We start from the raw sequence: 25,398 nt of genomic DNA on the forward strand, positions 1-25,398 counted from the left end.
TGACTAAGATTAGAGTCCATGTTACACAAATGATGATATAAAATTTTCAAAGAAAACAAAGTTAATAAAATAAACAACTTTATGTACAACTAAAAAGACTATATTGTGTATTATAAAGTTTGGTTAAATAATATAATATCTTTATACACAAGTTATCTTATGTTGTGATATCTATTCAGCTGATCACGTCTATGAGCTGAAGTTTAAATGGAGAAGGAGAGGGGAAATTAAAGTCAATAGACGCAAGAGTGCACAAGGGCAAATAGAGTGAACAAATAATGAATCTTAACAAAATATGATGAGCAAAAGCAAACGGGCAGGAGTATATTGAATTATTGGACTAAAACTTGCAGAAATACTGAATCCTTCATGTTGTTTGAAACCATTTGCAACAAGCTTATCTTTACATGTATCAACCTCTCCTGATAGATTCTATTTTAATCATCGACAAATTTTCGGCCTATAACATGATAATTTTGGCAATGACCAACTAAAGACCATGTATTATTATATATGTCAGCTTGAAATTTAATGGTTCTTGCCTGTATCCAATCTGAATTTTTGGATGCAATGTTAAATGAGGTGGGTTGTGTTTCCACTGACTATGTTGTGGTAATTCGAGGGAGCAGAGTGATCGACTGTAAATCAGTGCATAAGAGTCTGTCAAGAAGAAGGTTCAATCACCATGTCTCAAAGCACCTATGCAGAGACTATCCTGACTTATGAAAAAATGATCGACTGTAAATCAGTGCACACTCCTCTCGAAGCAAGAGTCAAGTTCAGTCAACAAAATGATTCATCAGTTGACTCAACGTATTTTCAAAGTTTCATTGGAAGTCTAAGGTACTTGACTCATACTCGTCCTAATTTGACTTTCTCCATAGGATTTCTGAGCAGGTTCATGGAGCATTTGGCATCAGAATATCTCACAGCACTCAAGCAAATTCTGAGGTACCTGAGAGGTACTATTAACTATGGATTAGTCTATGTGAAAAGGAAAACAAAGGCCCAACTTAAAGGCTATAGAGATAGTGATTTTGCTAGTGATGAGCAAGATCGCAACAGCACTTCTGGGCAGGTATTTTTCCTTGGTGATTCAATCACCAGTTGGGCCAGTTGGAAGCAAAAAACAGTGGCATTATCTTCATGCGAGGCAGAATATATTGCTGCTACCACAGCTGCTTGCTAGGGTGTGTGGCTGAATCGCCTCGTTAGTGAATTAAGAGGCACTGAAGAAGGAGCTATGAAGATGCTCTTAGACAACAAATCAGCCATTACTTTGAGCAAGAACCCAGTGCATCACAGTCGGACAAAGCATATTGACACTCACCATCATTTTATTCGTCAATGTGTTGAAGAAAAATTGATCTCAGTTGATTACGTGAAGACTGAAGACCAACTGACAGACATGTTCACTGAATCACTTGGAAGACTGAGATTTGAAGAAATGAGAAAGCACCTGCGCGTCAAGGATGTTCGCACAGAAAAGCTGAACCAAGGAGGAGATCGATGATGTGGTCCAGCCTAGCGGGAGGGGGACAAAATCAAAACTACCTCTGCGGGGAGATTATTCTGACAAGGACAAACTGGTTTTTTTGTTTTCTCCTTTGCAGGCCTGATCATAACGGCATGCAGCAGAAACCTCTGATGCAAGGACTCCGGTCAGGAGTTTACTAGCACCTCCTACCCCTTCCCTCTTTGGTTGGACGCCCTATATAAAGGGCTATGTGTTGGAACTTTGTTTGTGTGGCATTTCAAGGAGTTGTTTTGTTTTGTTCATTGTTTTCCCTTCTTCTCCCTACATCTGGTTAGCAGTGTTAGTGAGTGAGCTTCCCTGCTAGTAGAGCCAACAAAACGTATTTATTAATGCTAAATCAGAAGCGAAAAGAAATCTCTTGTAACCGGCTTGCCCGCCCCTTCTATCTCGTTCTCACTCTGTCCCTCCGACACAGAGACGCACAGACACTCTCTCTTCCTCGCTCCTTCTCTCTGTCTCAAATTCTCTCCCTGTCTCTCTCTCTTTCTCTCTGTGTCTCTCTCACTCTCTGTCTCTCTTTCTCTCGCTCTCTCCCTGTCTCTCTCTATCTATCTCTATCTCTCTCTCTCTCTCTCTCATTCTCTGTCACTCTCTCTCTATGTCTCTCTTTCTCTATCGCTCTTCCCGTCTCTCTGTGTCTCTCTTTTCCTCGCTCTCTCTCTATGTCTCTCTTTTTCTTTCTCTAGCGCTCTTCCCGTCTCTCTCTGTCTCTCTTTTCCTCGCTCCCTCTCTATATCTCTCTTTCTCTTTCTCTAGCGCTCTTCCCGTCTCTCTCTGTCTCTCTTTCTCTTTCTCTTGCTCTCTCCCTGTCTTTCTCTCTCTGTCTCTCTTTCTCTTTCTCTCTCTCTCTCCTCTTTAAGAAGATCAAGAATATTTCATCTCTCTCCGTTTCTTTCACCCTCTCTCTCTCTGTCTCTTTCTCTTTCTCTAGCTCTCTCCCTGTCTCTCTCTCTCTCCCTGTCTCTTCCTCTTTCTCTCGCTCTCTCCCTGTCTTCTCTCTCTCTGTCTCTCTCTCTTTCTCTCTTTCTCTTTCTCTCGCTCTCTCCCTGTTTCTCTCACTGTCTCTCTTTCTATTTCTCTCTCCCTCTCTCATCTTTTAGAAGATCTCGAATATTTTCATCTCGATTCGTTGTTTTTTTATCTCTCTCTCCCTACGTCTCACACACTTACTCTCTCTTATTTTGAATTTATCGAACCGTTGAATCTGGTCCAAACTTTTTAATCTGAGACGATGTTCGTCATTTCGACCATCTGTTATGATCGCTCTTCTTAATTCGATAGCTGTTGCGAGCGGGGCTTGATCGACGTATTTCATCACATCTGTCTTCCAGTCCGATTCATTTGCCTCACTGATAATGGATCGACTTGATTCAATAGCATCCCTGGGGACTGTTGGGCTTAATCCTGCGATAATGTTTTATTTAATCGTGTATCCAGATGAAATTATTGAGTTGGCAAAATTCAAAGTAGTCTTTCCAAAAAACATGGCAGCATGTACATTGGAATGGAGAGATCGTCAGCCGCCATGCCCTTGAATACAACGCAGGTTGAGTTGTATGAATTCGAACTTCCTATTTATTTCATCGCCGATGCCCATCTTTTCGGTATGTTTGGTGAATCATTAAAGATCGCCCGGTCAGGCTACTGTAAGCATCGTGGCATTTTTATATGTTATCCGACAATGCCTTAGTTTTAGATTATGATCGTCCATAGGTGAAAAAGTATCATTTAGCGTTTATAGGTACGGATATTGGCATCCTGAGGGGGGACGTCTAACAAACCAAACAATAAAAATCATTCGTAAGGATAATATTTTAATGCCATCTAAAGGATTGCAGTTTATCTTATGGACTGCTTGCGTACGCATAGATCGTCAGATATTTAAACTAGGGAAAATACTACAAAAGAGCATCAACTATTGTTTTTGTCAGCGGGGCAGCATGAACTTTCATGCTTGTCTAAAAAATAGCATGGGCCAATAAGAAGACGCCACTTGGCGTCTTCTTATTTTTTTGTCAGCCATGGTCAAATGCTGACGTGGTAGCCACCGTGGCAGCCAGGTGGACTCCACGGTGGCATCCACGTCTCCGGCCGCCGCCGACGCCGCCCGGCTCCGTCCGCCCACGCCGCCGCCCGTCTCCGTCCCCCGCCGTAATCATTGCACCGACTGTATTGTTGCTTCGTGCAGAGTTATTAATTCCATGTACTACAGGCATGATCATTCGGACGAAAACATATGATTTTGGCAGTTTATAGACACTTACATAAGCTGGTAACCAATCCTCACCGGTCTTCGCTGGATTGCCAGAAGGATTAGAAAGATGATTGATCCCTCTAGGTTGCAGTCACGTTGACCCAGTGCGTATCGCCAAGGGCCACACAAATAAAATACTCTCTTGGGCTTCCGCAAGCTGACAAAATCTCCGCAAATCGAGGCCCTTGAATAATTCTTTGTGTTTCACAGGCGGCATGACTCGAGTCCATTCCCAAACTATAAATGCCTGTGCCTCGTCCGCCTAATGCAGCAAAACAGCACGCCCTGAAGTAGCGATGGCAGCCAAGATGGGAGCGCCATTGGCAGTCCTATTGCCGTCCGCTCTTCTCTTCGTTGCTCTTTGCTCTGCCAAACGCGAGGATTTTCGAGTGCGCGATGATTTGCCAAAGCGCGAAGATTCAAGGGGGAGCGATGATTCTCCAGGGTTGGATGATTCTCGGGGCCGCCATGCCTCTCGGAAGCGCGATGACTCTCGGGGGCGATATGACTCTCGGGAGCGCGATGATTCCCGCAGGCGCGATGACTCTCCACGAGCTGCACCAACACCTGCACCCTCTTCCGGGCCTCCGTCTCAGCCTCCCTCTGCCACTCCAACGTCGTCTCCTCCTTCGGTGTCTCCTACTTCCGCTCCATCTCAGCCTCCGTCAACGAACCTCGCACCTGCTTTCTCCGTTTTTGACGATTCGAGGTTGAGGGCATGCTCCAATCTCCTCTCCAGCATTGACAGACGCGGAAGAACAGGAAGAAATCGCTGCTGCGACCTCTTTGAGAGGCTCTCCAACGTCCAAGCCGCGTCGTGCTTGTGCTTCGCCGCCAGAAACAGCCTCTTTGGGTTAAACCTCAGGGTTCCTCAAGATGTTGCCCTCGTTCTGACTTTCTGTGGTAGACCGGCTCCGCCAGGCTTCACCTGCCCTTAATCCCTCTGCAAGGAGTTGTCATCTCATATGATGCTGGTTTGCTCTTCCTCGGTGCATGTTTGCCGAAGAATAATGGTCTGTCGTGTGACAACCGACGACTGAATAAACACACATTGTGCTCCTGTGCCATCCACATATATGACTGATATTTTCTGTACCCTTTCAACCACCGGTCTTGCAAACCTGGCTTGAATGAATTTATATAAGCCTTTGATAATAGCTGACTTGGTAGATCCTTTCAGTTAACCCCGATCAGTCAATATTTTTCTGCCCAAGCTGATGAATCTTATTGATGGGGTAACCGCGTAAAACAGTAGATTTCTTGGGTTGATATCTATGAAGTCGAGCTCACGCAGGAGTCCAAACTCTATCAAGGCACAACATCCACCAATGCCATCCCAATAATGAGCTTAAATAAATTAGACCTGGTCTAGAAGGTTTGTTTCTTGTTTAATTGAATGTCTTAGAGTTTGTGGATGTACCTGAGACACTCAGATACAAGCACGCATTTTATCATTCTAACAATTACATGTTGTTTAAAAAACTAAAAGATGTTAGATAGGCAAGAGATAAATCTTATTTAGGGCAGTGGGTCATGATGTCGACTGTCGTCTCCGACGTCGTCCGGTCGATACCGAGGACGATGGCTCGGTACCTAGATAGGGATGTCAGACGTCGACGATGTCATCGTCCGACGGAAAAACGCTATAAGGGGTAGATGTTACTATGATGCACGATGAATGCGTCCTACATGTCGTACGTGCAGGCTCCAACTCGAGGGAGATGCCGAGCTCCGTGCACCGAAGGGGTCGCCGGGTGACGGTGATGGTGGCCTCTCGGACCTCGTCGGAGGGACGAAGACGTCTACGGTCGAATGAAATCCGTAGGGCTCGCACGTAACGGACGGACTCGTCCGCACCATTAAAGATGCTCACTTGCGTTCGTAGTTTTCTCTCAATTCTTTCCTCTCTCACCTACCTAGCCCGAGTGCGGTGTAGTCAAGACAAAAGTACAATTCAAAAGGTAAAATAACAAGCAGCGGAGAGAGGACATACCTCATCGTCGGGCAGCTCATCGTGCAGGTTGCTCGTCGATGCAGCGACCGGAGCGGGTGCGGTCGAGAGGAGCTGGAGAACGTCAGCGGCTCAACTGGCGGCATGGCGCAGAAGCTATAACAAAGGGTCGGAGGAGAGGTGAGCGAGGGTAAAGCCAGGGGCAACATGGCTCAAGCGTCAACGAAGCCCCGTTGTGTGACAATTCTGTGGATTAGTACAGTGGAGGCGAGCTTGTGGCTTGCCGGGGGAATGGCGCAACATGAGTGCTCGGTGATGCCGAGCTCAGGGTAACCACCCGAATAATTGGTGGGCGGGAGGAGCTGTCGACCAGCGGGTGATACTTGCAGCGTCCGGGGATGGCAGGCGTAGAGCGACCTCAACACTTGCCAGGGGAGGGGTGGAAACCGATTTCCCCTTGTCTAGGAGGTAGATTAGCGTCGGGATGAGGGTACTGCTAGGCTAGTACCTTGCCGAACCCCTGCATCTGGCGGAGCGACATGGGTCGTTGTCGTGGTCAATGAACGCCGGCCGCGGAGCCACAGCGTGGACTGATTGATCGTAAGGCAGACAGAGGGAGTCAGGCACTTCCCTCTTTGACCGTCGATCCATTGAACGGTGGCCTATGAAAGAGTGCCCTCAAGTCGACGTAACGATTGCTCTGAGCGGCTTTTGACCAAGGGGAGGGCACGGCGGTAATCAGTCTCCCTGGTTTACCCAGCACCTCCCGTCGACGTCCGTTGCCAATACTCAATCAGAATTTGCTGTGTAAGATCAAAGGATCACGTGGGATGATACAGGTAGGGAAGCCTCCTCTCGACAGCGGCAGTGGCGCCTAGCGTCAGTGATGCCAACGATGGAGAGGAGACTAGGGAAAATTTCTCTTAGAAGAAAAAGTTCAATTCCAAAAGAAAATCACCACGAATTTCAGTACACCATTCGCCTATTTATAGGCCTCAGTGGGAAGAGAAAACTTTAAATAACTGTAAAAGTCAAATCTAATTTAAATGACACTCCGATCCAAGCTTTGAAGTTGGTGTTGACGACGTGTCATGACACGGGGCGTCTCACGTGGTAGTTGTGTAGCTTCCGGTGATGGTGCGTGATCGTGTGTGCCACCAGTATCTAAGTGATTGATTTTTTTTATTTTTTATAAGTCATTTTGATTCAGTTGCAATTTTTCCACTCCAGGAATCATTTTTTTACATCCGAATCAAGGTTATAGAATCCCAAAGAAAACAAAACACAAGATCTGCATCTCTAAAAAAATTTTAAGCTAGAAAGTTCTCTAAAGTGAAACAAAACTGTTTTTTATAAAAACATTTGTATCACAATATTAATTTAAATAAATTAAAATACCTTTTTATGGCACTCAGTTGTACATACTACCATTTTATTAAAAACGGCAAGTGGGTCCACTATCTAGTGAACAATTTGTGGGTGGCGTAATGGGGGAGCAACTAGTAGTGGATGAAAAATATTTTGCTAGGGCCAAAATTTACTAGCATAATTTGATGCTTTGAAAAGCTTTTCATCTAGGCTACCTTTTGGATTTTTTTCCAATGAGCAAAAGGTGAGAAATTTTTAAGCAAAGGTACCAGAGATCACACAAACCTTGTCGTCACATCTCCAAAAAACGAAATATGAACTCTATCTTCCACACTGTTGGAGGATGATAATGAATCAAAGAAATTTGATGCACTAGGCTAACATCAAAAAGTTGGGATCAGCAATCCAAGATGGGATACAAAGCAAAAGGAAAAGAGTTTAAATCAGACTACCCTAAACTCTACAGTCCTTTGGGTTTAATTCCAAGGGTTTGGTGGGTTAGGATTACTTGATTTCCAGCCATTATCCTCGTGCCTTAATATTACATTTGTAAATAGATTTTTCACATTCAAATTAAGGGTTAGTTATACTATTATTGCCTTTCTTTGTTCATGTTTTTAGAAAGGGCCAAAATGAACTTGAAGAAGCAACTTCTTATATAGTAGGCCTCTTTGATGATCGAGGCGATAGCTTGGATTTTTTGTTCTAGTCTAGGTCATGGTTTGGGTTTCTGATCTCTCCATTTTTCATCCAAAATTAACTTACTATTCACTAGACATGGTCGTTCTGTTCTGTTCGTTTTAAACGAACAAAAAGTTTGCACAAAAGAACCGCACAGGGCCTTGTTCTTTGTTCTGTTCTTTTTTTTCAAAAATGAACAAAATTCACACATTCGCACAAATTCGCACATTCCCACAAAACTAGAACAAAATTCACACAAAGTGAACAAAAGAACCGCGCACGGGTCTGCGTTATGTTCTGTTCTAATTTTTTTTGTTCTGTTCCGAAAACTGAACAGAACGAACAATTCGCACAAATTCGCACAAAAAGAACAGAACGACCATGTCTACTATTCACCTAAATCATACATTTGAAATAAAACTCCAATAAGATGTAAAAAAGTACACATGGCATTATCTCACTCAATAATCATATAAATCATGTGGTAAATATAAGAATATTCAAATATATTTTTGATATTAGGGTAATTAATTTATTTTTCAAATGAATGCCAAAAATCCATTTACAATTCAAGAATAGTTTAATATTCATTTTCATACATATTATTTTAGGTTAAATTGTCTAAAATGATATATAATAAATGGTCTTCATGCTCAACATGTTTATGCATGAATAAAAGACAAAATGTATACAATAAATCATAAAATGGGTGATGACTCCAAAATGATAGTAATAAAGATGTGCATTTCTAGCTAATTTATCTACTTCTTTATCTTTATCTGCATATACTATCAACATTTAAGTTAAGTTGTGAAAAATCATGAATAAAATCACCTTTTTCTAAAGTTGAGTTGATTATTGTCATTTATGGGACTAACCCCACTTAACTCATTGAGTTAAGTGGAATAAAACTCACTCTCTTCTTAGTTTATGTGGAAGATGCAGGAATTAGGTGAAATTTTCATGACTAAAGTAGATAATTAAATGAATTAGAAGCTATTTAGCCCAAAGGAGCAGGCCCAGCCATGACCCTGGGCCAAGAAAGGAGGCCCAAATCAAGACAGCTGGCTCTAGTCTAAAGGCCCACTAAAGAAGCTCCATTAAGCCCACAATGAGAGGTATCTTGGGCCAAAGAAAGGAGGGCAAGGGGAACGTCCAGTCATGACTATTTATGAGCATTTAAGGTTCTTGGATGCTGATTGGAGGACACCCTTGAACGTGGATCAAAGCTCGAGAAGAAGATTAAGCCATTCAATCCATAAATAATCCAAGGGTGGAGACTTAAAGATACCACCTTTAATGCTAATTAAGGAAATAATTCTTGAACGTCCCTCAGGTATATTCAAAGGTCTCAATGCTGATTGGAGGACCATAATGGACATGGATCATGACCCAGAAAAGAAGATCTGGCCATCCAATGTATTAAAAATCTTAAGGGTCTCATTTTGTGATTCAATCTTGTGATTTAATCCAAAGTAATGTTTGGTGGCCTAAGTGCAATTGAGTCATAGATTCATTCATCTTAGTGAGTGCCAGGCTGAGCAGGAAGCATCCACGGCTGAAGAAGTTGGTGGAAAGGAGAAGAAGTCCATTGGGCCTTGGAGGGTGTGACAAAGAGGTTACCTTCTTATTTCTTATTTTCACTCTTACTTCTTATTTCTTGAAACACCTAGCCAACATCCAGACGGTTCCAACACATCTGACCACGCTCAAAAATTCATTCCAGAACTCGTTCTAGAGCAAAGTTAGTGCATGCCCATTTTCTCTCTCCTCTGCCGAGCCACCTGCCCCATTTAGCATCCGGACCCAGCCAAATTTTGACCAAGTCCAGAGTGCCGGCCTCCCACCATACTCGTGCGCTGCCTGTGGGAGCCAGCACACCTCCACCACTCAGCGCCGCCACCCCACCGCCACTTCACCGCCGGAGGTTATTTCTTTCATTTTCTATTTTATTTTGGGTTTAAAATATTCCTAGAAAATCCCAAAAATTTTATAAGTAAAGTGCAAATTCATTAGAAAAAACCCTTACTCCCTGTGGATCGACCCTTACTCTCCCTAGGCTAGTAAGGTTATTATAATTTTTGTTGTTTTAATTTGGACAAACCAACAACACTAATTAATGAAGTTAAATCATCACTAATTACCTCTAAAATCTGAGTTATCAATGAGTCGTAGTAACAAATTGAACACATGAATACATGTAAAGGCATATTAGAAATATATACTCAAGTATCCTTATTATTCAACCACCAAAGTCTTTTATGATATGACTCATTAAAAATATTTATTGTATCCCCAAACATCTATTACGACATTAGCTGAGAGATAAAAAGTAATAGAAGGATACCATTGTGAATACGTTAAGCCAAAAAGTGGAATTCTAGTTAATATCACAATTACAATCCAAATTAAATCTAAAATTTCTTAACCCCACAGCAAGTATGATGTCAAAAGCATCTTATCTTCCAACATCAAATCCATAACCTATCGATTCCATTTTAATTATACTCTCTATGCTCAATAAAACTCTTACAATGTTAATATATTCTAGTATCCATATTAACTTAATATTCTAGTATTTACGTTAATATATGCTCAATTAATTTAAATATCTATTATTTTTAACTATTCATATTTTCTTATTTAATTCTTTCACATTGCCTCTATGTCAATAAATTTAATGATAAATTATCTCCCACTTCAATAACCACAAAAAAATCATTCAAATTTTTCTTATACAATATATATTAATCTCGAGTCAACTTACTCATCCAATCTAATACTCTGAATGATTATTTATCCAGTTCTAATTCAAATTTTAAAAAAACCAAAAGTGGAAATCAATCATAATATATTTATTTACATCAAAAAAATGGTAGTTGTAAAGAATAATTTGTCTTTGCCCCCTCCTTCACCTCGCTTAATTTTATTTTTCGCTGATGTCTTACCTTATGATGATTTTTTGTCTACAGGATGATAATTTTGATGATTATTTCTTAATATTTTATTGAATAATGATGTGATTAATGCAATAAATATCACCCCAAATTTAACTTTCCTCAAAATAATTACTTCTTTGTTCCTCAGTTTACTTATTTTGTAGATCTGTTTTCCCTGAAATTTAGTTTTTTATAGGGAAAATTAGGCACCAGAAAAATGTTAATTTTATTTATATAATTTAAAAAATAAAATAGTATATCTAGGGTTGGACTTTTAGGACCGAAGACCTGTTTGATCAGATTGAACCGGTACCGCAAGTCCTTCATTTGAGGATGGACCAGTTGGTTGGCCAGGTTTAGGTCCAAGGGTCAAACCAGAGTTTTTTGTAAAACTCTGAAAAATATTAAATCTAACTCACTAGAGAGGTTTCTATTGAGCTCAGGATAACCGCCATATATTTGACCATCCATGGGCACTCACTTGATGTAGAGTCATTCTTCAAAGGAAGGCTTCAAGAAACCATCAAAACCTATTTTGTTATTGAATTTTTCTTCCTTCAATATTCCCCCTTTATATTTCTAGGAAGAAACAGAAGTGTGGAGAGAGAAATACTGAGAGAGGGAGATTGAGAGAGAGGGGGAAAGAAAAGGAGGGGAGGGGAAGCGGCATTCATCTCAAGGGATTTTGAATCTGTGGATACTCAACATACCCATCAAACTAAACTTTCTAGTTTGGTTTTGCCATTGACTAGTCAACCTAAGCAGAGGGGGACCAGTCTGGACCAGACTGGGACCGAACAAGTATGGACCATAAGAGACCAAACTTAAGGTAAGATTTAGGTCTTTGTTAAAAACCCCACAGACTAATACAGACAAACCTAAGCATATCCTTATATTTTGTAATTTTTAATGCATCAGTTTTTTTAGAATATGATCCACCTTAAATTATCATTGCTATTTTTTTTATTGATGAAAGAGAATTTCAGGAGCTGGAATTTGGGTTAGCGGATTGAGGTTGTAAATCCCCAATCATCTGATTGAGTTCATATTTTTATGTGTAAAACATATAATAATATTTTTTATTTGGTTCTAGATAACAGATAGATTCATGTGATTGCTCTTATTCTTTTTTCCTAATTGATTACAAGACAAAAGAACTAACATGATTTCACCCTTCTAAGTTTTTATTACATTACATAAATATTATTATGAGCATTTTAAAAATTAATAAGTTCAATTTATCATTTTTTAGTCCAAAATATCTTCAAACAATCCTGCATAAACTAGAAATGATTTCCTTCGCTATTACACTGATAATTGTTTTACTTTTTTCTCTTTGAAGATTTATGAAGGTTTAGTTCTATATGAACCAATTTTTATGAATAATATCAAATTTGATATTAGAAAAGTTAATTTAAATTTTTTAAAAATCATTATGGTAACTTTAATATTAATTTTCTGAATTTTTCATGTATAAACTCAGTTGTTGTCATAGGATGGGTGACAATATTTAGGACTGAAGTTACAATGTCAAGGGAGATGAAGATGAATATTTTTAAACAATGAATTGATGTTCCAAAATAAACGCTACAAAGTAAAAGTAACTTGTGACGGCAGAACATGAAGTTTTTGGAACAAAGACGAATCAACAGTTCGAAGAGTTCATATTGGTGAATTATAGGTCAGCAAGCAAGGGGAGAATGCACATATTACTTTCATATAGAATTTAATTCTACATTCTAACATTTTTTTTCCAATCTTTTACTGTATAACAATGATTGATCTCCACTCCTATAACTGCACCTAAAGCTGAGTCATTAATTACACAGTCATATAAAGATAAAGGAAAATATCAAGTAAGAAGTCCATTAATTATATTTAAAAATATTTATTTCCTATATTTTAAAGTCTGTAGAATGTCTTAACATGTCCTCATGACTGAACATAGATTGAAAAAATTTTAACTTCATTCTTTGGGTGTTGACTTGTTTGTTTATTACTCTCGGAAATTTGGACATTCATAAAACATTTTTATGGTTTTCATATCAAATGCTATAGTTTCTGGTACTCTTTTTCCTATGTTAATATAATATGGGGGTTATTTTCTTAGAATAAATTCAGTTTTAAAACAGAATCATGTGTCTTATACTGTTCAAATAACAATGACGAGAAGCATATGTGTATGAGTAGACTTATTTGAGGAACAGCCGTGGTGGCTGAAGAGGGCATCGACTTGAATCTAAGAAAGGGAATCCTGGGGGGAGATAAGAACTTGATGCTCTATTTTTTTTGGGAAAGGTTGCTAGTACGCTTTAAGGTATATATATTCTCTAGAATAGACTGAACGTTCTGGGATGCAATTAGCAAGTGTTCACATCTGCGTGGAGTTGAAGCGCATTTGAGCAAATATGCTGGGGAACTTAAAATAATAATTCATCGACATAAGGAGAAAATCCTTAAGATAGAGTATCATTTATAACATGTAAACAGACGTTAATAAGTTATCAGGCTAGTACATCACAGGAGAATACTTATTTTGATACATATTTATTTTCATAGATATTTTCTTTGGCCAATTGGTACTCATTCTCCCTCCATCTAGAATGGAACTAGGTCACACTTATTCCACCCATAGATGCGCTGAGCATAACTTTCTTCTACTTTCTCTCTCCATATGAATGATACTCGTACATTTATTTCTCCTTCTGCACAACAAATTCTTGATAAAAATAAAACATAATCTGCCCGTTCACAGGGATACACATTAAAACTGATGGAACAAAAGGGCTAGTCAACAAGATAATCATCAACCAAGAAAAACCCACATTCTTACGCAACCTGAAGTTAATCTTTCCTTGTCAAAACCATTGCGTATCTATGGGGAACAGAGAGAAAAAGAATGAGAGTGTGAAAGACAGACAGAGAAAAAGAGAGACTAGAAGACAGTGAGTGAGAAATAGAAAAAGAGACAGTAGAAGAGAGAGAGAGAGAGAGAGAGAGTGGAAGAGAGAGATAACGAGAGCAATAGAGGAAGAGAGAGTGTGTGGGAGAGAGAGAGACATAAAAAGAGAGAAATAGAGAGTAGAAGAGAGAGAGAGAGAGAGTGGAACAGAGGGATAACGAGAGCGATAGAGAAAGAGAGTGTTTGTGTGGGAGAGAGATAAAAAGAGAGAGAAATAAAGAGTAGAAGAGAGAGAGAGTGGAAGAGAGAGATAACGAGAGCGATATAGAAAGAGAGAGAATGTATGTGGGAGCGATAGAGAAAGAGAGAGATAGAAAAAGAGTGATAGAGAAAGAGAGAATGAGACAGTGGGATAGAGAGAGAGAGGTAGAGAGATATAGAGAAAGAGAAAGAAAGAGTGGGACAGAGTGGACGAAAAAGAGAGAGGTAGAGGTAGAGAGAGATAGAAAAAGAGATAGTGAGACACTGGATGAGAGAGAGATATAGAGAAAGAGAGTGAGACAAAGTGGATGAGAGGGAGAGGCAGAGAAAGAGAGTGAGACAGTGGATGAGAGGAAGAGATAGAGAGATATAGAGGTAGAGACAGAGTGAGACAGAGTGGATGAGAGAGAGATATAGAGAAAGATAGAAGGAGATAGACTAAGAGAAAGAGAGAGTGAGACAGAGTGGATGAGAGAGAGATATAGAGAAAGATAGAAGGAGATAGAGTAAGAGAAAGAGAGAGTGAGACAGAGAGGATGAGAGAGAGATATAGAGAAAGATAGAAGGAGATAGAGTAAGAGAAAGAGAGAGTGAGACAGAGAGGATGAGAGAGAGATATAGAGAAAGATAGAAGGAGATAGAGTAAGAGAAAGAGAGAGTGAGACAGAGTGGATGAGAGAGAGATATGGAGAAAGATAGAAGGAGATAGAGTAAGAGAGAGATAGAGAGATAGAGAAAGATAGAAAGAGAGAGAAATAGAGAGATAGAGTAGGAGAGAAAGAGTGTGTGAGACAGAGTGACTGTGAGAGAGGGAGAGAGAGAGAGAGAGAGAGAGAGAGGGAGAGAGCGGAAGAGAGAAAGAGATAGATAGAAAAAAGAAAGAGAGAGAGAGAGAGAGAGAGAGACAAAGAGAGAGAAAGAGAAATCTAAATATCGGATTGCAGTAGGAGAGCTCATAAAAGGTGAGAGAAATGATAATGCCTGCCTAAAGGGGAAGGCGAGGTCCCAGAGAGCGAAAAAGCATAGTAAGCCAGCAGCTTAAGGAACGTACACGGCTGCATACAGCAGACACAGAAAAAAGCTTCATACGCCCGGCTTGCGCAGGATCTTGCGTCCTGCGCAAAGCCATGATATCTGCAGAGAATATCTCAGATGCTATCCAACTATCTGACGCCCAGATCTAATGCGTTGCCTTCCTTCGCCACTCGATTACTCTCGCCATTCCTCCCTCTCTATAAATACTCGTTCGTTTTGCGTTTGTTTTATCGGACTATCGCCTTCTTCTTTGCGGTTTATGCAGAGAGACGGGGGGGTCTTCTCGTCTCGGTTATTTTTTATGGTCTTGTCGACCGGCGAGAGAGGCCGCGATGGAGAAGCAGGGCACGTGCTGAGGCTCTTCTCCTTTGAGTTTTATGCTCGCCTTTGCACGTGCTCTCTCTCTCCACCACGGGCTCCTCGCCTCTCCCTCCCTCCCTCCCTCTCTCTCTCTCGCTCTTACTATCTCTCTCTCTGTCTCTCCCTGTCTCTCTGTCTCTCTCTATCTCTCTCTCTCGGTCTCTCTCTATCTCTCTCTGTCTCTCTCTCTCTCTCTCGCTCTCCCATACTATCTCTATCTTGTCTCTCATATAATCTCTACCTTTCTCTCTCTCATATTATCTCTCTCTCCGTCTCCCTCCCTATCTCTCTCTCTGTCTCTCTCTGTCTTTCTCTATCTCTCTTTCTATCTCTCTCTCTGTGTCTCTATCTCTCTCTTAGTCTCTCTCTGCCTCTCTGTCTCTCTCTATCTCTCTCTGTCTCTCTGTCTCTCTCTATCTCTCTCTCTGTGTCTCTATCTCTCTCTGCCTCTCTGTCTCTCTCTATCTCTCTCTGTCTCTCTCTGCCTCTCTGTCTCTCTCTATCTCTCTCTGTCTCTCTCTGCCTCTCTGTCTCTCTATTTCTCTCTATCTCTCTCTGTCTCCCTCTATCTCTCTCTGTGTCTCTGTCTCTCTCTTACTCTCTCTCTCTGTCTCTGTCTCTCTCTTACTCTCTCTGTGTCTCTGTCTCTCTCTTACTCTCTCTCTGTCTCTGTCTCTCTCTCACTTTCTCTCTGTGTCTCTGTCTCTCTCTCTTACTCTCTCTTTGTGTTTCTGTCTCTCTCTCTTACTCTCTCTCTCTCTTTGTGTCTCTGTCTCTCTATATCTCTCTGTCTCTCTCTTTATCATTCTATCTCTCTTTCTATCTATCTATCTACCTATGTGCCCCTCTCTATCTATCTATCAATCTCTCTTTCTATATATCTACTTATGTGCATCTCTCTATCTATCTATCTACCTATGTGCCTCTCTCTCTCTCTCTCTCTCTCTCTCTCTCTCTCTCTCTCTCTCTCTCTCTCTCTCTCTGTGTTGAGTTTTCTAACTGACGCAACGGCTCTTTTATCTTAATAAGCAAATAAATTATCAAAAAGGACTACTGAGGTAGTAATTCTATCTCGAGGGATAACACGTAAAATTCGAAACAATAAATACGAGTCTCGAGATGACAGAAAGGGGGAAGAGTAGAGATGGTGTACGGGGCTTCGAGATGCGTCGGTCTCCGATCTCTTCCCCCTTCCTTGCAAAGTTCGTCTGATCGTGCGCAGACGAAGAAGAAGATGAAGTTCGATTGCCGGAAGAGGAGGGAAATCGCGCGGTTATTCGCCGTGAACGGCAGCGGCGAATGCGCAACTCCTCATGAGCTTCTCGCCGAGGCATCAAAGGCAGCCTCGATCCGTTTCAGCGAGTCTCTCCGCCCTGGTAATACATTCAATCTCGGATAATCTCTCTTCTTTCTTGTCTTGATTCCTGCTCGCTTTCCGTTGTTCGATGATTATTCCGCAAATTATATGGCGCAGATCGAATATTGCCTCCTTGGTTTCTGATTTCCGATTGTGCCGAGATTCGTTAATTGCTTTTTTCTTCCACTGCATTGCGTCGTGGCTACCGATTATGGCGGTTTGTCCACTGGTCGAATTCGATGCTCTGTTATCCATTCTTTTTTATTCGATGATTCAGATTGTATCGACATTCCTTCGTTGCTCTTTTTTTTCGCTTCCTCGCGGCGTGGATATCGGTTATGGCTCTTTATCCGCTGGCTGGATGTGATGTTTATGTTCTACTCTTTCCTCTACACTCATTGTTCGTCCTGCTCTAGATATCTGTTCTCCGGACGCTTGTTATCAGCTTTTGATCGACGATTATCGCGCTAAAGTATTGTTGAACTCCAGATATGGTGTAGGTCGACCACTACCTCTCCCTCCATCTCTTCGACTGTCTCAATTTCTGATTTCTGATTGAATCGACCGTGGCTCTTTACTTTTTTTCTCTTCCTAAGCTCGTGGTTACCCACTGGCAGTATTCAATGTTTGTGCCTTGGGTATTTTTTTTACAAGAACGTGAAAAGATTTTCAACAGAATAACTGTTGAAAGCCAGTTTATGCTAATTCTGATTTCGGGATTTCGAATTTTGATCTCAAAGCTTGTGCCTAATGCCATTCTGAAAAGACATTAAGAAAAATCTTAAATCCTCTTACTTTAGTCAACAAATTATGCCGGGAAAGAAAGAAATTAAGATACATGTATTTCGAGTGCTTGGACATGTTAATCAGTTTAAATGAGAGAAACCGCACTTGACATTATCCATGACAAGTGGAGATCCAGAGGCCGGCAGTGGAGATCTCTCATCTATCATGGACGACCAATGCTATTGTTCTTTTCTTTCTTCTAGCATGATCAATGACTGAACTCAGAGCATTTCTTGGATATTCACAGTTTGCTTGGAATTGAGTAAATCATTAATTTGTTTGGACAATTTCATTCTTGGTACCAAATTTACTTAACTCTGCACAAACAAAATTTACTTAACTCTGACTATTCTTGACAAAAATTTCAAATCCTCAGATCCAGTGTTGATCGACTTATACGCCGGCTGCCTCATCTCTGCCGAGGATCAAGAGTGCAGCAAAGAAGATTTGTCCCCGTTGTCGAGCCATTACGTGCTGACTACCAAGTTCATTGACAACAAGATCCTCAGCTTAGCGAGCGGCGGCGCCAGTGCTGACGAAGTTAAACAGGTAATTAACTCATCTTGCCAAAGCCTTGGCCGTCTCCTGCCTCCACAATTCTGAAACCCTGCAGATCGTTCTCTTCTCAGACGGCTTCGATACAAGACCTTACCGGATCAAATGGCCCCGTGGAACTATTATCTTCCACATCTCCTCCGAAATCGTCTCCAAAATAGCGCGCCAGAAGCTCGAAGGTACTGCATCTTTTTCATCCCCCTCCAACAATTTTCCTTCAGATGACAATGACGAGCACTGTTAAAATCCCCATGGAGATCTAACAAAATCAAGAAATCTCATTTCAGGAATCGTAACCCTACAATTTCAAGTATTTATAACCCTAAAATTTCAAGAATCGGTTATCACATCAGGACTCTAACAAGTACCCATCATCAATGTCATTCATAATGACAATGATGATTTTGTCTCCTCAGCATCCCTGTTTAATCTGGATCAGAGCACGAGATGATGAGAATTAGTGAAAACTCATCTTCATCTGCAACAGGACGATGATTATGAGCTCAAAAACAGTTCTGAGAGTTAGAGCAGTCCTGATCTGATCAAATGATCTGTCGGATTTGACTGAGAAAATCGGCATTACATTGATGAGTCTTTATCAATTGATTAGATTGATAAGAAATAAAAGAACATTACAAAAGTTGTATGATGGAAAAGACCAAAAAACTAAATGATTAAAATTATTTACCAACTATGCTATAAGATCTTGTGTTGCATCTTTAACCAGGATCTTGTGTGTCAGCAGTAGGTCAGCTCAGATCAGATTGAAAGATTGGACTAACATTATTTCTACCCAATTATGATAAGAAATTTCCAGCGGTGGGAGCAAAAATCGGAAAAACTTGCCGGCTTATTCACGTGCCGTCGGAGTCCCCCAATCTACAGGCTGCTTTAAGCTCAAGAGGATTCCATGGCGGCAGTGCAAGTTCTTGGGTCATTCAGGTTGCACACTGTCAATATTTTTTTTTGGGGGGTTCATTCCCAAAAAATAGTATTAAGACTGATTTTTTCTGGTTTTCTTGTATGCAGGGATTTCCACTAAGATCAATTGAGGAGGTTAAGGAAGTGCTTTCCGTAGTCAGCAGTCTAGCCGCCAAAGGATCTGGTATTGTGGGAGAATTGCCTAAAAGGCTGATCGATGATCAAACAGTAAACGAGGTAAAAATAAGTGGAAAAAAGAACACAATTTAAGTTCTTCCCCATTTCATTTCTAGTTTAAAAAAAAATTTGGCAAAATCATGGTGCCGGGTATGTCCAACCCTGCGGTTGTGCCATTTCATTAAACGTGGTTGTTCTGTTCGTTTTGTGCGAATTTGTGATAATTGTTCGTTCTGTTCGGTTTTCCGAACAGAACAAAAAAACAATTCGAACAGAACATTGCACAGACCTGTGTGCGGTTCTTTTGTTTGCTGTGCGAATTTTGTTCTATTCCTGTGCGGTTCTTTTGTGCAAATTTTTTTGTTCGTGTAAAACGAACAGAACCAAACAACCATGTCTACATTTTATTTCATTTCTAGTTAATGACCCGGATTTTTTTAGGTCTTTTTGAGTCTTGGATTTGCGGCAAATACTGTCAACTTGAGAGATGATGATGACTACGAAAATCTCATTTTTGTGGCAGAGCAGCTTCGCTTCTCTGATTATCAGGTCAGATTTATGTTTTTTTACCAAATTTATTCTTAATCCATGATTAATGCAGTTTTAATTACAACCCAGATGGAGGACTGGAGACGAGAATTTCAGAGAATGGAGGACGCAGCAGATGAAGACGGTTTCGATGATCTTTTCTAAGGTTAGCTTATCATCACCAAATTTAATCTTTTCTTGAGATAAATAGAAATCCTGAATAAATAAAAAATAACAGAAATTCTTCGTAATAATCTCTTCAATCTTCTTCGTCAGCCTCGTTCTCGGCGATGTTGAAGTAGCGGAGCTCGTAAACGTTTCGGTCCTTGTTTGAAGCAATCACGCGGAGCCAATCCCGGACGTTGTGTTTCTTCAGGTATTTTTTGGTAAGATATTTGAGATATCTGCAAGCCAATTGAGTGTAAAAAATCTTGAAAAATGTCATCAATTTGAAAAAAATCTTTAAAAAGCCATTCGGTGGAAATGATTAGAATTTTTGAAATTATTCTTGAATCCAAAGAAAACTACGTAATGTGAAAAATTCAAAGAACAAAGAAAAACGAAAAAATTGGAGACAGGACGTAATTTTCGATTGGATTATTCTTGAATATGCAAAATCTTGAAAAAACCTCATCATTTTTTTTGTAAGAACAAGAGAATTATTGAAGGTATAATTTATTGAAGCTTCGCTAGATGGCAAGATCTGGTACAAGGTCGTTTGGAGGAGAATTGAACGAAAGTCCAAAGAAAACTACAAAATTGGAAACATGGAAAATCGAAGAACCAAACAAAAAAAGGAAGAAGAGGACAGATCGTACACGGTGTTAAAGTCTTGAAAAAATGTCATCAATTTTCATGAAGAAAAGAGATTTTTTTGAAATTAGCTATTAACTACGATGCAAGATCTGCATCAATGAAGACTGGAGAAGTGAAAAAGAATCCAATGAAAATTTTGTGATAGGAAATATGGAAACTTCACAGAAGAAAGAAAAAAGGAAGAAGAGGACGGATCGGAGACGGACGTAATTTCGATTACCTTGAATACCTAAAATCTTCAAAAAACGACGTGAATTTTCGTTACCAAGAGGAAATTTAAAGAGATTAGGCATACACTATGATGCAAGATCCGGATAAAGGTCGATTGGAAAAGAACTGATCGTAGACGGTGTTTAAATCTTGAAAAAATGTCATCAATTTTCTTGAAGAAAAGAGAATTTACTGAAAGTAGTTATAAGCTACGACGCAAGATATGCATCAATGCCGACTGGAGGAGAAGTGAAAAAGAATCCAAAGGAAATTTTGTGATAGGAAATATGGAAACTTAACAGAAAAAGGAAAAAAGGAAGAAGAGGACGGATCGGAGACGGACGTAAGTTCTAATATCATGAATGCGTAAAATCTTCGTTATATAAATTAGGCATACACTATGATGCAAGATCTGGATAAAGGTCGATTGGAGAAGAACTGAACGAAAATCCGAAGAAAACTGCGGATCAGGAACACGGAAATAATTCAAAGAAGAAAGGATAAAGGAAGAAAGAGGACGGATCGTAGATAGAATTTCGTATTTACCGCTTGGAGAAGGGACCGTCGGAGGAGACAGTGATCTTGTTCTTCTCCCTGGAGAAAGTGACGACGTCGCCGAGGGCGCCAGGCTTGCCGCCGGCGACCTTGATGCGCTCCTGCAGGAATTTCTCGAGGGAGGCGATGTCCATGATCTTGTCCTCCACCGGCTTAGCGCAGTCGATGGTGAAGGTGGAGGATCCCTTCTTCTTCCCTGATTTGCTGCCCGCCGAGGAAACGTTCACCTTGCGGCTCATCTCGCCCTTCCCTCTGCGAGAACTCGAAGACCGGGGAGCTTCGACGACCTGCCTTACCCCTCTCCCACTCTCGCTTAGGGTTTTTCATGTCCGGCTTCAATCAATTTGTGACTGCCGAGGACAATAACACGGGCATCTATCTCTCTCTCTCTCTCTGTCTCTCTCTCTGTCTCTCTCTCTCTCTCTCTCTCTCTCTCTCTCTCTCTCTCTCTCTCTCTCTCTCTCTCTCTCTCTCTCTCTCTCTCTCTCTCTCTCTCTCTCTCTCTCTCTCTCTCTCTCTCTCTCTCTCTCTCTCTCTCTCTCTCTCTCTCTCTCTCTCTCTCTCTCTCTCTCTCTCTCTCTCTCTCTCTCTCTCTCTCTCTCTCTCTCTCTCTCTCTCTCTCTCTCTCTCGCTCTCTCTCTTTCTATCTCTCTCTCTCTCTCTCTCTCTCTCTCTCTCCCTCTCCCTCCCTCTCTCTCTCGCCCTCTCTCTCCTCTCTCTCTCTCTCTCTCCCTCTCTCTTCTCTCTCTTCTCTCTCTTCTCTCTCTTCTCTCTCTTCTCTCTCTTCTCTCTCTTCTCTCTCTTCTCTCTCTTCTCTCTCTTCTCTCTCTTCTCTTTCTTCTCTCTTTTCTCTCGTCTCTCTCTTCTCTCTCTTCCCTCTCTCTCCCTTCTCTTTCTTCACTCTCTTCTCTCTCTTCCCTCTCTCTCCTTCTCTCTCTTCTCTCTCTTCTCTCTCTTCTCTCTCTTCTCTCTCTTCTCTCTCTTCCCTCTCTTCTCTATCTTCTCTCTCTTCTCTCTCTTCTCTCTCTTCTCTCTCTTCTCTCTCTTCTCTATCTTCTCTATCTTCTCTATCTTCTCTATCTTCTCTCTCTTCTCTCTCTTCTCTCTCCTCTCTCTCTTCTCTCTCTTCTCTCTCTTCTCTCTCTTCTCTCTCTTCTCTCTCTTCCCTCTCTCTCCCTTCTCTTTCTTCACTCTCTTCTCTCTCTTCTCTCTCTTATCTCTCTTCTCTCTCTTCCCTCTCTTCTCTCTCTTCTCTCTCTTCTCTCTCTTCTCTCTCTTCTCTCTCTTCTCTCTCTTCTCTCTCTTCCCTCTCTCTCCCTTCTCTTTCTTCACTCTCTTCTCTCTCTTCTCTCTCTTCCCTCTCTCTCCCTTCTCTTTCTTCTCTCTCTTCTCTCTCTTCCCTCTCTCTCCCTCTTCTCTCTTTGCTCTCTCTCTCTCCTCTATTCTCTCTCTCTCTCTTCTTTTCTTTCTCTCCTCTCTTCGCTCTCTTCTCTCTTCTCTCTCTTCTCTCCTCTCTCTCTCTCTTCTCTTCTCTCTCTTCTCTCTCTTCCCTCTCTTCTCTCTCTTCTCTCTCTTATCTCTCTTCTCTCTCTTCCCTCTCTTCTCTCTCTTCTCTTTCTTCTCTTTCTTCTCTTTCTTCTCTCTACTCTCTCTTCCCTCTCTCTTCTCTCTCTTATCTTATCTCTCTTCTCTCTCTTCTATTTCTTCCCTCTCCTCTCTCTTCCCTCGCACTCTTCTCTCTCTTCTCTTTCTTCCCTCTCCTCTCTCTTCCCTCTCACTCTTCTCTCTCTTCTCTTTCTTCTCTCTACTCTCTCTTCCCTCTCAGCCTTCTCTCTCTTCTCTTTCTTCTCTCTACTCTCTCTTCCCGCTCTCTCTTCTCTCTCTTCTATCTCTTCTCTCACTTCTCTCTCTTCTCTCTCTTCCCTCTCATCCTCTCTTCTATCTTCTCTCTCTTCTCTCTCTTCTCTCTCTTCCCTCTCTTCCCTCTCTCTCCCTTCTCTTTCTTCACTCTCTTCTCTCCCTTCTCTCTCTTCTCTCTCTTCTCTCTCTTCTCTATCTTCTCTCTCTTCTCTATCTTCTCTCTCTTCTCTCTCTTCTCTCTCTTCTCTCTCTTCTCTCTCTTCTCTCTCTTCTCTCTCTTCTATCTTCTCTCTTCTCTCTCTCTCTTCTCTCTCTCTCTCTCTTCTCTCTCTCTCTCTCTCTTCTCTCTTCTCTCTCTATCTTCTCTATCTTCTCTCTCTCTCTCTCTCTTCTCTCTCTCTCTCTCTCTCTCTTCTCTCTCTTCTCTCTCTCTCTCTTCTTCTCTCTCTCTCTCTCTCTCTCTCTCTTCTCTCTCTCTCTCTCTCTCTCTTCCTCTCTCTCTCTCTTCTCTCTCTCTTCACTCTCTTCTCTCTCTCTCTCTCTCCTCTCTCTCTCTTCTCTCTCTTCCCTCTCTCTCCCTTCTCTTTCCTCACTCTCTTCGCTCTCTTCTCTCTCTTATCTCTCTTCTCTCTCTTCCCTCTCTTCTCTCTCTTCTCTTTCTTCTCTTTCTTCTCTCTACTCTCTCTTCCCTCTCTCTTCTCTCTCTTATCTTTTCTCTCTTCTCTCTCTTCTTTTTCTCTTCCCTCTCTCTTCTCTCTCTTATCTTATCTCTCTTCTCTCTCTTCTCTTTCTTCTCTCTACTCTCTCTTCCCTCTCACCCTTCTCTCTCTTCTCTTTCTTCTCTCTACTCTCTCTTCCCGCTCTCTCTTCTCTCTCTTCTATCTCTTCTCTCACTTCTCTCTCTCTTCTCTCTCTTCCCTCTCCTCTCTCTTCCCTCTTTCTCTCTTCCCTCTCTCTCTCTTCTCTCTCTTCTATCTCTTAAAAAATAAGATTAAAATTGTATAATCAGATTAAAATAAGAGAATCATATTTCATGTTAATTACTTTTCATTCCAGTATCTGTTGTTTAAAATCATTCAACATCTATGTTCATATCTGATAATCACAAATAACAGGTTAATTACCATAGTAACTTATTATAGTTTTATGTCTTTATTCTCATTCAAATAATCATAAATCCATGTTATTAGAGCTTCAAATAACTAATATATTCTTCAAGTGAATCATGTTTAGACCATTGTGAGACAGGTTAGTTTTACCCTTCTGATGATCGCATCGCGATAGTAATTTGACCTAGTTCGAGAGGAACTATCGATTCATACAATTGGTCATCGTGCTTGGTTGAAAAGCTAGTGGCACAAAGCTATTGTGCATCGGATTACGGCTGAATGCCTCTAAGTCGGAATCCTAGCTGTAGCAGCGCTCCGTCCTGCCGCCCGATTGCCGTCCCGCAATAGGAGCCCTTGCAGCTCCCATAGACCCTTGTGGGGGGTGTAGCCTCGCCGGCAGATGCGCCAGCGCTGCCGCCCCGGATTGTTATTCGTATCAGGCGGCAGGTTGAATCCTTTGCAACGACTTAAATATGCGACGAGGCGTTGTAAGTGGCAGAGTGGCCTTGCTGCCACGATCCACTTAGATCCAGCCCAGCGTCACACGGATTCGTTATAAAAAAATGAAAAATAAAATAATAATAATAATAATAAATTATATCATTGCCCCAAAAAATATGAGTTCAAAAGTTAAGACTCTTTGAGAAATTACTTGCCCTTATAAAAATAAGGGTTTTGCTTAACCTTGAGTAAACGAGCTCGAGGAGGTGTTCTCAATCGGCGAAGCCTCTAAGGACTGAGGCGTTCTCAATCAGTGAAGCCTCCTATGTGTTCTCAATCGGTGAAGCCTCCAAGTACTGAACTTAAGATTTCTCAATCAGAGAAGCCTCACACCCAAGACTTGCTAGCTCATTTTATTTTAATAATAATTTTAACTTTTATAATTTATTTTAATTATAATTTACGCTTTTATGAAAAAAATTACTATTTTTAATTGTACAATTTCCTATTTTTTCTTATGTTTTGCTATTTCTTGTTATTTTTATTATTTATTTTATTTACATGTTTTACATTTAACAATATCGTTATGGTTAAAATCCTTGTCCTGAGGCATATTTTGTTCTCATAAACCTGTTCTTTATACCCTATGATATGAAGGGGCACGTCTCTGATTTGCTGACTTTACAATTTTCGATAGCATATATGAGATCGCCCAACTGGTGAGGATATCTAGCAGAATGAGGTGGGAGGTTGAAAAATCAAAAGGTTGAAATACTATGAGTAGGTAATGAATCA

At 40.9% G+C, this 25,398-nt stretch overlaps 2 protein-coding genes across 2 annotated transcripts; one reads left to right on the top strand and one right to left on the bottom strand.

The window, feature by feature from the left end:
- Nucleotides 1-16,402: 16,402 nt before the first annotated feature.
- LOC144709842 (S-adenosyl-L-methionine-dependent methyltransferases superfamily protein) lies at nucleotides 16,403-20,117 on the top strand. The gene is made up of 8 exons (XM_078583496.1): nucleotides 16,403-16,664; nucleotides 17,808-17,980; nucleotides 18,045-18,165; nucleotides 18,804-18,928; nucleotides 19,016-19,144; nucleotides 19,526-19,633; nucleotides 19,703-19,778; nucleotides 19,889-20,117. Exons 1-7 carry the CDS (start codon nucleotides 16,433-16,435, stop codon nucleotides 19,775-19,777), a joined length of 963 nt encoding a protein of 320 aa, XP_078439622.1. The 5' UTR covers nucleotides 16,403-16,432; the 3' UTR covers nucleotide 19,778; nucleotides 19,889-20,117.
- Nucleotides 19,791-21,545, bottom strand: LOC144709852 (large ribosomal subunit protein eL22y-like). Its single transcript, XM_078583507.1, has 2 exons — nucleotides 21,185-21,545; nucleotides 19,791-20,016 (listed from the first exon to the last, which is right to left on the bottom strand). The coding sequence occupies exons 1-2, from the start codon at nucleotides 21,430-21,432 to the stop codon at nucleotides 19,872-19,874; spliced, it is 393 nt and encodes a 130-aa protein (XP_078439633.1). The 5' UTR covers nucleotides 21,433-21,545; the 3' UTR covers nucleotides 19,791-19,871.
- Between the last annotated feature and the right edge of the window lie 3,853 nt (nucleotides 21,546-25,398).

The sequence above is a fragment of the Wolffia australiana genome, chromosome 1, assembly GCF_029677425.1.
Source record: "Wolffia australiana isolate 7733 chromosome 1, ASM2967742v1".
Taxonomy (NCBI): domain Eukaryota; kingdom Viridiplantae; phylum Streptophyta; class Magnoliopsida; order Alismatales; family Araceae; genus Wolffia; species Wolffia australiana.